This window comes from Carcharodon carcharias, chromosome 34 (assembly GCF_017639515.1).
Source record: "Carcharodon carcharias isolate sCarCar2 chromosome 34, sCarCar2.pri, whole genome shotgun sequence".
In the NCBI taxonomy this organism is placed as follows: domain Eukaryota; kingdom Metazoa; phylum Chordata; class Chondrichthyes; order Lamniformes; family Lamnidae; genus Carcharodon; species Carcharodon carcharias.
This window is the reverse complement of record NC_054500.1, coordinates 9,224,129-9,239,261: the sequence shown is the minus strand read 5'-3', so window position 1 is coordinate 9,239,261 and position 15,133 is coordinate 9,224,129. Positions and strand designations below refer to the sequence as shown.

The following is a 15,133-nucleotide window of genomic DNA, read 5'->3' as shown; positions in this document are numbered from 1 at the left end:
CAAGAGTGATCCAGTTGGGTAATGAGGAAGCTTCTTGCTTTCCAATTGGCTGTGAGAAGGTGGATGGACACATTGGGTGACCAGTGGCAGGAGTGTGGTAGCGGGTCATGCGGTCAAAAATCCAGGAATATACCCAACCAGGATCGGCAATGTGAATCGAGTTTAATCAGTCTCAGGCCTCGCCAGTCCGAACCATTGCCCACGTCAGCCATTTTGCAGCCAATACCAGCCCCTTGCAAATTAGAGCTAGAGGAGGATTCTGAATCTTTGTTATCACCGGCTAGTTAGTGACATTGGTCTTGTGTAATCCACGGTGGGGTGGGTGGGGCTTCCTGACGAGGGTTGTTTGCACCCCATATACATTATGACAATTAAGGTCCATAAGTGATGGCTCTGAGGAAAGGGAAATTATTTGTGTTTTGACTGGAATTGGAAAGTTAATGGGGAACCTTAATATGGGTTCTCAAAATCCTGTAAAGCAATTGAAGGTATAGCTGTCTATCAGGGGTCACATGATGTTCTTGGAGGCTCTGACCAATGAGCCCTAAGCATGAGTAATCCGGGATGGGGTGGGTGGGGCTTCCTGACGAGGGTCCTGATCGAATATGCAGCATCTGAAAAGCTCTCTTTAATAAACTTTACCTGTTTATTGTTGAAACTTGTCCAGTCTGTCAAGTCATTACATAGCCCCAGCTGCCCTGAAAATGGCTGTCTATAGACTGCCACTGGGCTGATTTGCCTCCCGTCCTCTCCCCCACTTTCTGCCTTCCGATGGCACTCTCTTCACCACGATTTTCAAGAGGAATTGGCCCCTGCTGGGACCACCCAGCCTTCGAGGGTGCAGCACTGTTCTCACACCGTAGACGGTGAAAAGCTAGGGGAAATCCTCAAGGCCGAGACTTCCCCATTTCGTGAACTTCTCCTTTGAAAGGCCCTGTTCAGAGAATTAGTGACTCGCAGAATTACCTCGAGTTCTCAAGTCTGGTAGATAAGGGTTTCTGTTTCCTGCTGAGGTAGAACATCTCTGTATAGTCTGGCTATCTAGAATCTCGCTGCGTAGCTGCTTTAACAACCAGTGGGATTTTTTTTTAAATTCCTTTCTGGAAGGGAACAGGTTCAATTTTTTTCTGACTAGCTGATAAGGTAATGAAGACTTTAATGCTTTAACAGGCAGTTTGTATCACATATCAAAGGAACACAGAAAAGGGAGGAGGTCATTCAGCCCCTCAAGCCTGATCCACCATTCAATTCGTTCAAGGCTTATCTGCATTTTGACCTCATTTGTCCCTTCTTGGTTTCTTAACCCTCAATGCTGTTCCAGCTGCTGGAATTTTGTAGATGTTTACGTTCAAAACTGTCTCTTTTAATTCGAGGTAAAATGGATTACTTTGGCGAGGGGTGGGGTGGTGTGACCTCCCATGAAATCGGCCGGGAGACAAGCCCACGTGAACCACCTGCTATGGAGACGGAAACTCAAATCGAAACTTAATTAAAGAGCAAGTTTTAACACCTGGTCTCAAAGGTGGGGGCAGCTCATCCACCTACACATAGACTCATGGATTCTCAGGGCCAGGCTTTCACTACTGAGGTGGGTATCTATTTCCCAGCTTGTCAGGCCCATCTCAGTTTAAAGGCCCCAAAGTGTGCAATTTTTGCTTTGGGGGGGGGGGCGGGGGTGGGTGAGTGTGGGGTACAATCAGGCATGGCGAACACAGAAGCAGAGCGCAGGTGGTCACAGGGCTGGGTGAATGCCAAGGCAGGCTGCTTAGGTCCACCTTGGTTCTCTGGGACTTTTTCCTAGCTGTAATTAAAGCAACTAGGCCCTATAGTCTTCACCCCTCACACCATCTTATCCCCCCCACACACTCCCCATGTCAGTCATGCCTTCCATGCCAAATCAATGCCAATTAATGCTCATCAGCCACTTCCCGTGGCCCCTCATCCTCTCCATGTCAACTCAAGCCCCTTCTATGCCCGTTCACCCATTATGCACTACGTACATAACCAATAAGCCATATAAAAATAACAATGGCAAGTGTGGAACTGCTGAGAAAAAAACATTCAGAATGTTCTTTAAAAAAACCTGATGTTCCTACAACCCTATGAAACCATCAATCAGACAGACCATTAAAGTATCAATAACAGAGGCTTCAACAGCTTCACATCTCCTAATCTTGTCTAAATAAACATCAAAACATTGATAAGAGAGAGCACAGAGAGAACAACAGATTATAACCACCTAAAGATATCAATCAAGCAAAGTCAACAATCCACCTTGCTTGTCAAAATAGAATCCCTGCTGAGCTCGTGCTTTTACTGATCAATCAAGTATGAATAATGAGGCGAGTTGGAAATCCAGATGGCCCTATCATCATTAAGCACAATTTGAGAGATTTGGAGAAGAAGACCAATAACAGGCAGAAGAAAAGGATTGTTTTTGAATTAGCCACTAAGTAAAATGCTGGTGAGGATGGATTCCTGATTCAAAGAACTGAGGCTTGTGGAGAGTAAAAGACCAAGGAGTCACCAGAGGGTGCCTTGTTAATGGAAGTCTATTCAGTTATGTTCAGAAGAATGAGTGAAGGGACTTTGTTTAAAAGGACACACTGGAAGATTCATCCGAATGAGTCAAAGAAAAGTGATCCTGTAAAAGCCGGGAGGAGTTTGGGACTTTACATACAGGACTACATTTCTGTGGAGAGTGGCATGTAATGTATAGTCTCAATGTGGGGTTTTCAGTTCAGTTAGGAATTAAATAAGGATACCATTTCTGTAGTTTAGTGCATTAATTGCCTACTGATTAACATTTAGTCGGCTCTGAAGAGTCATACGGACTCAAAATGTTAACTCTGTTTCTCTCCCCACAAGTGTTGCCAGACCTGCTGAGCTTTTCCAGCATTTCCTGCTTTCGTTTCAGATTTCCAGGATCTGCAGCATTTTGCTTTTATTTTCATGTTTAGCTGAGTTGATTTTAGTTAGTTTGTTACAGTAAAAGTCTTAAAACGTGAAATTGTGTCATGTGATTCTTTCCATCAGTCTCTGGAAATTCACATCTCTTTTTAAAAGTTATTGGTCTCTACAGGGATTGGAACAACAACCTTAGCTAATAATAAAAAAAACTACTGATCTCACTTTTAAAATTTTCAACTGACCCTCCCAGTCTCAACAGCTTTTTGAGTTCCAGATTTCCACTGCCATCCCCTCTAACTTGTCAAACTGTAGTTTAAAGATTCTGCCTCCTTCTGGATTCCACCTCCCACCCCACCCGACCCCAGATTTCCCCCAATCCTATAAAATCGTTTAATCATCTCAAGCGCCTCACTCAGATCACCCTTTAATCTGCACTTGAGGGAAAATTCCTCAACTCTTCGGCTTGTCACCCGCTGTTTGAATGGAAATCTTAATTGAATGAACTATTTTCACAGAATGGCACAGCATCGCGAGCACTCTATCACTGTCGGGGGGGGGAACCTTCAGCTGAAAGGATATAGTACCAGCAGCTTGTCAGCAAATTCTGCTGATGGGACGATCCGACTGTGCATCATGAGTGTGACGTTGACCGTTTCACTGCTGCAGCGTAGGCTTCCATCTGTATCTAGAGAGAAAGATGAAAGAATGGGTCAAATGGGACTGGCCTAAGCGGTCCACAGAATCTACAGCACAGGAAACAGACCATTCAGCCCAACACGAGCCTCCTCCCCTTCTACTTTTTTTTTATTCATTCATGGGACGTGGGCATCGCTGGCTAGGCTAAAATTTATTGCCCATCCCTAACTGCCCTTGTTGAGAGGTCAGTTAAGAGTCAACCATGTTGCTGTGGGTCTGGAGTCACATGTAGGCCAGACCAGGTAAGGACAGCAGATTTCCCTCCCTGAAGGGACACTAGTGAGCAAGATGGGTTTTTACAACAATCAAAGATAGTTTCATTGTCACTGTTACTGAGGCTAGCTTTTCAATTCTAGATTCATTAATTGAATTTAAATTCCACCAGCTGCCGTGGTGGGATTTGAACCCATGTCCCCAGGTTACTAGCCCAGTGACATTACCATTACGTTACCACCTACTTGCTCTTTTCTTACCACTCTCTTGGTGAAGCAGTTTCCCCTGAATTCCCTATGGGAATTATTGGTGTAAAATACTGCAGGCACTGGAACTAAAAACAGGAAATGCTGGAACTACTCAGCAGATAATAAACTCCGCCCTCACCTCCTTTTTCAGACAGCAGCTATTGGTGATGATTCCACTTTTGCCATTTACACCTCCTCTGGACCCAGCTTTTGTTTCTTTACTTGTCCCGTTGCCATTTTCCTTTGCCTCACACCATCATCCCTTTTGTTATTTAATCTCTCCTACCTTCCACCCCATCACAGGCCTTCCCTTTCCTTCCGACCACCCTCCTCCCCTGCCTCAGAACTTAAAATTTTTTTACATCTCCAGCTTTTTCCAGTTCTGATCAAATGTCCTTGACCTGAAACACTGGGAAGAATTCTTAAACAGCCTTGGGGGACGGACCTGTAAGCTCCTGTCACCAGCTGGTGTACCAATTTGCCTGCGTGGTCCAGCCTTGGGACCACCTTTGAAGAGCTGAGTTTGTGTGGGTGGGCCGTGAGGGGGTGGTGGTGCGGGAGTAGATGGTTACCTGCCCACAAGGGGTGATTGGCCCACTGAAGCAAATAAAGGATCCAATAAAGCCAACGTTCTGAGGCTGATTCAAACTTCTCTCTTCTTATTTCTTAAGTTTTTTAAAAATACCCCATCTTGAAGCACCTTCTCTTTCTCCTATCCACATCAGAAGCTCCCCCCTCTAATGGTGGGGCTGCTGTCAGTGCCTGAGGGCCTCCTATTTGCCCTCTAGCCTTAGTTGGACAGGGCTCCCACCTCCTTGAAAATCATCTTCACCGGCAGATCTCAACGCCAGCACCTTTTCTTCTTCTGTTCTTTCATTGGATGTGGGTGTCGCTGGCAAAGCCAACATTTGTTGCCCCATCCCTAATTGCCTTTGAACTGAGTGGCTTGCTGGGCCATTTCAGAGGGCAGTTAAGAGTCAGCCTCATTGCTGTGGGTCTGGAGTCACATGTGGGCCAGACCGGGTAAGGATGGCAGATTTCCTCCCTTAAAGGACATTAGCGAACCAGATGGGTTTTTACGATAATTGATGATAGTTGTCATGGTCACCATCACTGAGGCTAGCTTTATATTCCAGGTTTATTAATTGAATTTAAATTCCACCAGCTGCTGTGGTAGGGGATTTGAACCCATGTCCCCAGAACATTAGCCTGGGCCTCTGGATTACTAGTCCAGTGACATTACCATGACTACGCTACTACCATCTCCCCGCTGTGCAGAGTCCCGCTCTGCATTTTCTCCAGAGGGTAGGGACGGAACCCCTAAATGGAAATTCAGCCTGTTAGCTCTGCTTTTCTCTTTCCACAGATGTGTCAGTAATTCCAGCATTTTCTATTTTCATTTCTGGGGTAAATTTAGACACCCTAGTTCTGGCCCACGCATCTCCCCCCCACCAAGCGGTAACATCATCTCTACACCCACCCTATCAAACCCCTTCACAATGGTAAAGGCCCGTATTAGGGAGAAGCTTCAGATTCACACAGCAGCCTCTGTCCGAGAGGAAATACACAGCAAGGGTCAGATCGGAACAGGGGAAAGTGTGAAACAGAGGGGAGAAAAAAGTGACAGACAAAAGGGGAAGAAAAGGGAGGGAGTGAAATAGCGAGCAAAGGAAAAACAAAGGTCGTAGAACAGTAGGAGGCCATTCTGCCCATTCTGGCTCTTTGAAAGAGCTATCCTATTGGTCCCAGCCTACTTCTCTTTCCCTCTCACCCTGCAAGATTTTGGCTACACATGAATGCACACATATATGTGCACCCATGTTAACATACGCACACACGTGCAGACGGAGGTAATCTTAACTTTGATATCAAATTAGCTGCCAGTCCTTACAAAGCTCTTTCCTGAGAAATTGGGCAGGGTGTTTAATGTTCGGTGAATTCAATATGTTGCCCAGTTTATCAGACAAAGTTCAATTTACCCCAGAAACTCAGGGAAATCTATAGGGGTGAAATTCTGTTCACCCCTGTGCTCGCCGACCTACGCTAGTCCCCACTCCAGCAACACCTCAACGTTAAAATTCTCTTCCTCACATTCAGATCCCTTATTGTCGCCACCCCCTCCCTATCTTTGTAATCGTCACTGACCCTACAGTATATTCGGAGATCCCCAAGCTGCTCCAGGTCTGGCCTCATGCCCATTCCCAATTTTAATCGCTCCATCATTGGTAGTCGTCTCTTCAGCTGCCTGGGCCATAAGGCCTGAAATTTCCTCTCTAAACCTCTCCAGGGAAAGACTCGTAGGGCTGGAGGAGGTTACACAGAGAGCCAAGGCAGGGCACGTCAGGTGTGGGAAGCTATTAAAATTAGGGAAGTTGGAAGTGGTACCCAGAAAAGGCAGAATCTTCTCCCTGATACAGGGGCAAGAACAGGTGTGTAATTTCACACCACCGATTGACATGCTTTTTAAAATTTATTCATTCATGGAGTGCGGACGTCACTGACTAGGTCAGCATTTATTACCCATCCCTAATTGCCCTTGAGAAGGTGGTGGTGAGCTGTCTTCTTGAACCACTGTGGTCCATGTGGTGTAGGTACACCCACAGTGCTGTTAGGGAGGGAGTTCCAGGATTTTGACCCAGCGACAGTGAAGGAACGGTGATATATTTCCAAGTCAGGATGGTGAGTGACTTGGAGGGGAACCTCCAGGCGGTGGTGTTCCCATGTGTCTGCTGCCCTCAACCTTCTAGATGGTAGCGGTCGTGGGTTTGGAAGGTGCTGTCGAAGGAAACTTGCTGAGTTTCTACAGTGCATCTTGTAGACGGTACACACTGCTGCCACTGTGCATCAGTGGTGGAGGGAGTGGAGGTTGAAGGTGGTGGATGAGGTGCCAATCAAGTATGGCTGCTTTGCCCTGGATGGTGTTGAGCTTCTCAAGTGTTGTTGGAGCTGCACTCATCCAGGCAAGTGATGCCAGCATCATCCCATTCCGAGCCATTTTCCCAGACATGGGATCGGGGGCGGAAGGGCTACCTCTCACAGGCAGCGGGTACCAATAGAAGTCAGTTAAAGTCCAATAAAGGCCAACAGGCATTGGGACCCAAAACCCTGCCCAAAGGATCTGAACTCAAGGCGAGTGAGTGAGGCAAGGATGATGCTAAATGAAAAGAGGACATGCAACAGACACCAGGCCGGGGACATATGTTTCAGAGGATGTTCTGACATGAAAGACGACACAAGGGAAGGATCAAGGCTATTGGCCTTTAAAAAGGCCTTCCAGATTTTATTAATTGATTTTAAATTCCACCTGCTGCTGTGGTGGGATTTGAACCCACGTCCCCTGAGCATTAAGATAAAGGCAAAACGCTGCGGATGCTGGAGGTCTGGAACAAACACAGAAAATGCTGAAGAACTCAGAAGGTCTGACAGCGTCAGTGGATAGAGAAGCAGAGTTGACGTTTCGTGTCTGTATGACTCTTCAGGAGGGTCATAGGACTCGAAAAGTCAACTCTGTTCCTCTCTCCACAGACGCTGTCAGACCCGCTGAGTTCTTCAGCATTTTGTCCCCAGCGCGTTAGCCCGGGCCACCAGATTCCTAGTCTGGTGACATTACCACTGGGCCACCATCTGCCCCTAACCTAACTGCGTAGTGAAAATTGGACATCCCTGGAACTGTTCCAGTAAAGCTCCTCTGAATCTGTGTAGTAATCACTCTATGAACGGTCGCCAGTTATGGCAGGCGACATAGCCGTGAATCACTTCCCAGGACCTGCCTGCAGATGCCTGAATAGTCCCTCTGGTTTCCTGGCGATGCTGCTTTCGGAGGGATGTTGGCCAGGGCACCCGGAGAACTCTCGGCCCTTCACCGCTTAGTACCAAAGGGTGGTCAACGTACCGGCTGTGCTGGCAGGAAGTAGTTTAACATCTCCTCAGTACTGTGTCAATTCAGATCATGTGACTGAGCCCACAACTTTCAGGCTCAGCAATTCACTCTGTCTAAGCCAAACATTCCAAGAAACTCTTGTGTCAAAAACTTAACAAAAAAAAAAATGTGAAGTACAGTGGGAGAGCTGTCTGTACATTCCGTCAGTGCCAATTGCAGAATGGCCTTCCATTTTCTTTAAAATGTACAGCATCAGTGTAGCTATGGTAGCTGTGGAGGTGGAACCATGCTTTGGGAGGACTAGCTTCACTTTGCAGGCAGGCTGGTCACTTGTTGCCCAGCTCTGCAACTCTCATCTTCTGCCAGGAGATGATGTCCTGGAGTGACCCAAGGTCTCAATTGGCTATCCCAGCCTCGCAGCATGAGCAAGGTTGGGGACCTGCCAACTGAGGAATCATGGGTTTGAACTATGCCCTTTCATTGTGAGGCGCAGAGTATTTGTTTTTCTCTTGAAATATTCAGATTTGGCTTCACTCCAATTGGAGCCACTGGGACAACTGAAGTTGACACGTAGACAGTGGCCTCAAGACCACTGCTGCTGTCCAGATAAGAGCGTCTGCATAAAGGTTGTAAAGCTGAGGTCTTAAAGCCTTATGAGTTTGGCTTTTATTGAATTGAGCCACAACTGAATGCTGTTATCACACCAGATTCCACTTTGACTAGAATCAAGTTGATGGAGATAAACTAGATGTTGCAGCTGAAAAACTGGAGATGGAACTCACTGATTACCTTGCTGACTAACTTTAGACTGACTATTGTGATGGTTATCACCGCTTCTCGTCAGTCATGTGAGAAATCTCATCTCAATCTTTCTACCAAACCCCATTGGCTCCTCAACTACATCGTACTGGCAGTAGAACTGTGGACAGGCCTATAGGGGGCAAGACCACACTTTGAGAAAATAAACCGCCAATTAAAATGCTCTCGTTCGCTTGTTCAAAGAACATTTTTTGGGCGATAGAGGGTCTGATCCCTTTTTTTCTCCTCCCCTACTTGTCCTGAATGAGATGTTAAGTCGAGGCCTGGCCTGTCTTCTCAGTTGGATGTTGGCCTGGCTTTTAGCCTAAAGGCTCATTTTGGGTGGGCCACGGTGGCTTTTTTGTGGACAGGAAACCTTGAAAGAGTGAGTTTCTCAAATGTCTTGCAGATCTTGCCTGCAGAATTCCTTCAAATGCTTTTTCTATTGGATTCCTGACCACAGAGAGTCTGACTGACAGGTTGGAGTGGGGGAGCCTAGAGAACAAGGCCACAACTGAGGTGAGCAGGTAGTTGTAGTGAAGGGCAGAGGTTGATGGGGGCATGGGGATCCCAATTGTAAGGTGGAGGGGGGAGGACGATATGCTGATGGAGGTTAAAGGAATCCAGTGGTGGGAGGGGTGAGACAGATTGTGAGATAGATGTTCACTGGTAACTTGTTGGGTCTTCAGGAAACTCCTGCTCTTTCTTACCATTGCTGGAAAGGCTCTAACCTCACCTCCCAAGGTCTGGGAAATCGAGCCAACATACATTAAAAACGGGATGATTGTTAAAATAAAGGCATGCCACCTCATTATAAAATGCTGGTTAGGCCATAGCTGGAATCTTGTGTCCAGATCTGGTCACCACACAATGGGGAAGGACAGAATTCCACTGGTACAGAGGAGATTTACAAGAATGTTGCCAGGGCTGGAAAATTGCAGCTGTGAGGAGAGATTGGATAGGCTGGGGTTGTTTTCCTTAGAACAGAGGAGGCTGAGGGGTGATTTGATTGAGGGGCACAAAATTATGAGGGGCCTAGATAGAGTAGACAGGGAAGACTTGTTTCGCCTAGCGGAGAGGTCAGTTACCAGGGGCCACAGATTTAAGGTGATTGGTAGAAGGATTAGAGGGGACATGAGGAAATACTTCTTCACCCTGAGGATGGTGGGTGAGTGTTTGGAATTCACTGCCTGGTTTGGTGGTGGAGGCAGAAACTCTCATATCTTTTGAAAGGCACGTGGATCAGCACTTGAAGTTCTGTAACCTGCCAGGCTACGGACCAAGTGCTGGAATGTGGGAATAAAATGGGAAACTAGTTATTTTAAAAAATGTTTTCTTTTTCAGCTGCTGTAGACACTATGGGCTGAATGGCCTCTTTCTGTGCCATTACATTTCTAAGGTTCTATGTTCTATAATATTTAAATGACCAACCTGCCTCCCGTGAGTGGGTTGACTGTCTATCCCCCACCCCAGCTCCAGTAAAATCGGAATTAGGTGCGTTTGAGGCTACTAAGTTCCTCTTTCAGATTTTTGGAATTTCAACCTCTGATCTGACCCCCAAACACCCAATAATGGGGGCTAAGCTTCAGCCCCATTAACTTTGCTCTTCTCCCTGACCTGCCTAGTGTTTCCAGAATGTTCTGTTTATGCTTCATAAGTGCCTCATTGGCTGTAAAGCACCTTTGGTGTCCTGAGGTTGTGAAAGGTGCTCATAAACGCAAGTTCTTTCATGCTATGTACACATCCCAGTCAGCTGTGTCACAAACCTTTTCCAAGTTTACTGTGTCTGGAAAGTGGTGTCAGAGGATGACATAAAAACATGAGAAATAGGAGCAGGGGTAGACCACTCGGCCCATCGAGCCTGCTCTGCTATTCAACATGATCAAGGCTGATCTTGGACTTCAGCTCCATTTTCCCACCCACTTCCCATATTCCTTCATTGCCTGAAAGGCCAAGAATCTGCCTATTCCAGCCTTCAACGGCGGAGCATCCACAACCCTCTGGGGGTAGAGAATTCCTAAGGTTCACAACCCTTTGAGTAGAGAAATTTCTCCTAATCTCAGTCCTAAATGATCGGCCCCTTATCCTGAGACTGTGCCCCCATGTTTTAGATTCCCCGACCAGCGGGAACAATCTGTCAGTGTCCACCCTATTAAGCCCCTTCAGAATTTTATAGATTCCAAACTCCAGGGAATATAAGCCCAATTTAGTCATCCTCTCGTCAGAGGACAACCCCTCATCCCAGGGACCAATCTAGTGAATATTTACTCCATCACCTCCAATGCAAGCATATCCTTTCTTAAATGTGTGGAGACCAGAACTGCACACAGTATTCCAGATGTGGTCTTACCAAAACCCTGCACAACTGTAGCAAGACTTAATTATTCTTGCATTCCAATCCCCTTGCAATAAAGGCCAACACACCATTTGCCTTCCTGCTTGCTGTACCTCCATGCTAACTTTTTGTGTTCTCTTGTACAAGCACACCCAAGTCTCTTTCAGCATCAGCACTTACAAGTTTCTCTCATTTAAAAAAAAATCTGCTTTTTTGTACTATTCTTGTGATCAATTCTTCCTTCCTGCACCAGGATGAGTTAAACTTGATGGAGTTTAGAAGGATGAGGGGGGATCTGATTGAAACTTACAGAATACTGAAAGGCCTGGATAGAGTGGACGTGAGGAGGATGTTTCCATTAGTAGGAGAGACTAGGACCCGAGGGCACAGCCTCAGAGTAAAGGGAAGACCTTTTAGAACAGAGATGAGGAGAAACTTCTTTAGCCAGAGAGTGGTGAATCTATGGAATTCATTGTCACAGAAGGCTGTGGAGGCCAGGTCATTGAGTGTATTTAAGACCGAGATAGATAGGTTCTTGATTGGTAAGGGGATCAAAGGTTACGGGGAGAAGGCGGGAGAATGGGGTTGAGAAACTTATCAGCCATGATTGAATGGGCCAAACGGTCTAATTTCTGCTCCAATGTCTTATGGTCTTATGGGATTAAACCAGGAGCCACCATGAATAGATGAAGGGGGATAGCTAGGTTTGAAGCTTCTTCAAAGACCTGATGCTGATGTCAGGTTGGCAATGGGGACAATGACAGGAGACACTCGGTGGCCAGTTGTACAATGCGGCCATCCTTTAGAGGGGAGGGAGTAGGATCAACTTATAGTCAGCCTCAACTTTCCAGTTGGTGTTACGCTAAAGGCAGCAGTAAACATTCATGTTCAATTGGAAAATCTGTTGTTGAGCCTTGAACCTCGATGTAGGTAGCAAAGGGCTGGTGGTTCCAGCGGAACTGTGTCTCAACAAGGAATCAGCAGGTTTAAAATTATGTTCTGAATTATGACGGCTTTTGTTAAGGAAAAGCTTTTTCCACTGGCAGGATGGTCACTTATGTATTAAATGTCATTGGCAAAAGCACCAAAGATGAGGAGAATTAGTTTTTACTCTTGCTGTGTAAACATTATAGAATCGTGGAATAGTTACAGCACAGAGGGAGGCCATTTGGCCCATTGTGCCTGTTCCTGCTTTCGACAAGAGCAACTCACCTAATTGTGCCGAGACTGGGGTTTAAAGGGACCTTTAGATATTCAACCTAATACTCCCCCAACTAAACACTGCCTGAAAGGATAAGGGGAGTAGATTCGAGATTGACTTTCAAAGGGGAAATAGTTAAATACTTAATATGGAGAAATTTGCTGGTCTATGGGGAAAAAAATGGAGGGGGAGTGGAACCAATTGGTAAGAGCTGGTACAGGCCTGATGGGCCTCCCTCTGTGCCTAAGGGTCTATGATTCTATGAATAAAGGGGGGTGAGGTGGATTCTCTCCGTTGACTTCCACGGAAATAACAGAATCTGAGCTGGGATAGGTTTGGCCTGTATAGCTCCCTGAGTTTCTCAGAATGTGTAGATCTGTCAGGAAACGTACATTCCCAAAGCCGTCTGTTGGCTGGAAGTGCTGAAGAGGTTCCTGGAAGTACAGAGCAACCTAGGCTGAATTAACCTTGGTTGATCTGCTTTTGCTACAAACACACCAATGCTTTGTTTGAGTTATCGGGACTCGTGTCAAAGGGGCACCTCACAATCGAAAGCTACTGTGTTAACCATCTGAACGCTGAATGGGAGCGGCGTTCAAAGGTGGAGTGGCATACTGCACGTAAAATGTCTTTGGGGGTCTTCCCTAGTGGTTAAGGCAGTGAGTAGGTCGCTGTCTCAAACATATCTTTATACCTCTTGGCAAGACAAGGTCACCAACTCAGAGGTCCTAGGGTGTGCTAATTCAATCAGAATACACTCATTACTAAGCCCATGAGGTCAACGATGGCTCAGCCACATTCATTGGATGGATAACATCCATATATCCAAAAACCTTCTGTACAGTGAACTGGCATTGTGTCACAACCTGCAGGGTATCCATAACTCTGCTGCAAGGATATGGAGATGGCAAACATTGACAGAGAAAACTGAGAAGCAGTTGCCAACGGCCATGACCTCTGCAGGCTGACTGTTTGAGACGACATTGGAAGGGATGAGGTAAAAAGCGAAAAGCTCAGCTGGCCGAGGCGAGGGCCCAGAGGAAACAGAGGTCAGTGAATCATGGACCTTCTCAGCCCACTGCCTACCTCTGCAGAAAGTGAGGCAGAGACTGCCATGCCAGAACAGGACCCCTGAGCCACACCAGGCAAGGTTTAACACAGAGTTGGCTGCCACGGCTCAAATCACCATCTCACAGGACAGAAGGCTGCCAACAGGTCAACTATGACAACCAGGAGCTTGCAGGTTTGATGTCTACTCTATGCTCAGTCTAGCAGTTGCCACCTACATTTGACCTCTCGCTTTTGGTTTAAGGAGGGGGTTGAAGGTTCCTGCCCTTGATCGACTCTCCCTGAGAAAAGTGTGCCTCTCAGTTGAGAAGAGAATCAATCTTGAGGCTCAATAGAACCTAAGTCCCAGAAGAGACCAGTTGAGCCCCGTTGCTCTACTCCAGTAACTATGAAATGGTCATTGTTGAGGTTCTTATGTGAAAGATGGCTACCTGGGCAAACCTATAAGGAATAAGAGGGTGGGGGAGGGCAGAGGAAATGAACAGAGAGGGAAAAGAGACAAATTTTGGCAACTGGCTGATGCTGTTCCTGAAATATGTCCTACTTCCCAGCATGACTTTACTTAGTTAAGGTTTTACTCAATATTTTAACACAAGATGTGATTTTCAGAGCCTCCACCATCTCCCCATTTATTTATTTTTTGTTAGTTTCCTCCTGATTATGACGATGGTGTCACCCGGCTCCGTGGACATGTCAGTTCTGGCTGCCAGGTATTTTAATAGTGGACAAGGTGCGAGAATGGTGTGGATTCACTCATCTTCTGACTTTCCAACACTTGGGGGCAGCTTCAATTCTACCTTCCACCATCCTGGAAGCTGCCCCTGAACGCCCTTTGGGAAATCCTAGCCCCTAACCCGAACCCCAACTCAACCTCATCCAACCCCCAACCTGACCCCTAAACTGACCACAGTCCAACCCCTGACCTGATCCTCAACCTGACACCCAACCAACCTGACCCTCGACTTGACCTGCAACTCAATCCCCCAAACTGACCCTGATCTGACCCCCAACCAGATTTCTGACCTGACTCCCAACTCAACCAATGACCTAACCACCCCAGTTCGACTCCCAAGCTGATCCCTGACTTCCAATGTGACCCCCAACCTGGTTTCAACCCAATCCCAACCCAACCCCTGACCTGATCCTCAATTCGACCCCAACCTGACCTCAATCCAATCCCAGCCAGACCACCAAGCCAATCCCAAGTCTACGCCCACTGACCTAGACCCAGCCCCAGTGTGACTCCCAATCTGGTTGGGGTCAGTCTGGCAGCTGTTCAGCCGTGGAGCTGCACAATTATTTAAATGAGGCCCTCCCCTGAGGATCGGCCTAGGGCTGAGATTCTCACGCACCACTAGGCTCCCCTGTACCCTTCCCACCTCCCCTTAACCCCAAACTGACCCAGTCCCCTCCCCCAACCAGGACTCTGTGCCTTGAGCTATTTCCCAAGAGAAATCTGTTCCCAGTCCCTCCCCTTCCGGCTTCTTCTATCCAGCAGTGACCAGCGGAGCACACGAGGATCCCCAGTTCCGAGCTTGCGTAATAGAAATCCTGGGGAGTCAGTTGCCACAAGCCTCTGGTAGCCCTTTCTGCAGTTTTTTGGTGTCAGATACGTGCAAATCTGCACAAAGCAGATGAGGCAATATGGGCGTAAAAGTGAAACCAGATCAGAGCAATTCCCCTCCCTCAGATCTCAGCCCTGGCAGTGGCTGTGATCATCTCTCTCATTTGTGTGTGCAGCCTTTGGCCAAGTCAGTAACTGTATCATTTGCCCTTCAAAGAAA

The 15,133-nt window shown here is 46.9% G+C and overlaps 1 protein-coding gene across 2 annotated transcripts in view; it reads right to left on the bottom strand.

Annotated features, from left to right (window-relative positions):
- The window catches only part of LOC121272539 (RAS guanyl-releasing protein 1-like), a 178,410-nt gene that overhangs the window by 71,029 nt on the left and 92,248 nt on the right, over positions 1 to 15,133 (bottom strand). For both annotated transcript variants that reach the window (XM_041179160.1, XM_041179161.1), the window contains exon 3: positions 3,490 to 3,595. In XM_041179160.1, coding sequence (XP_041035094.1) covers positions 3,490 to 3,595 — 106 coding nt within the window. The remainder of the gene's footprint in view (positions 1 to 3,489; positions 3,596 to 15,133) is intronic.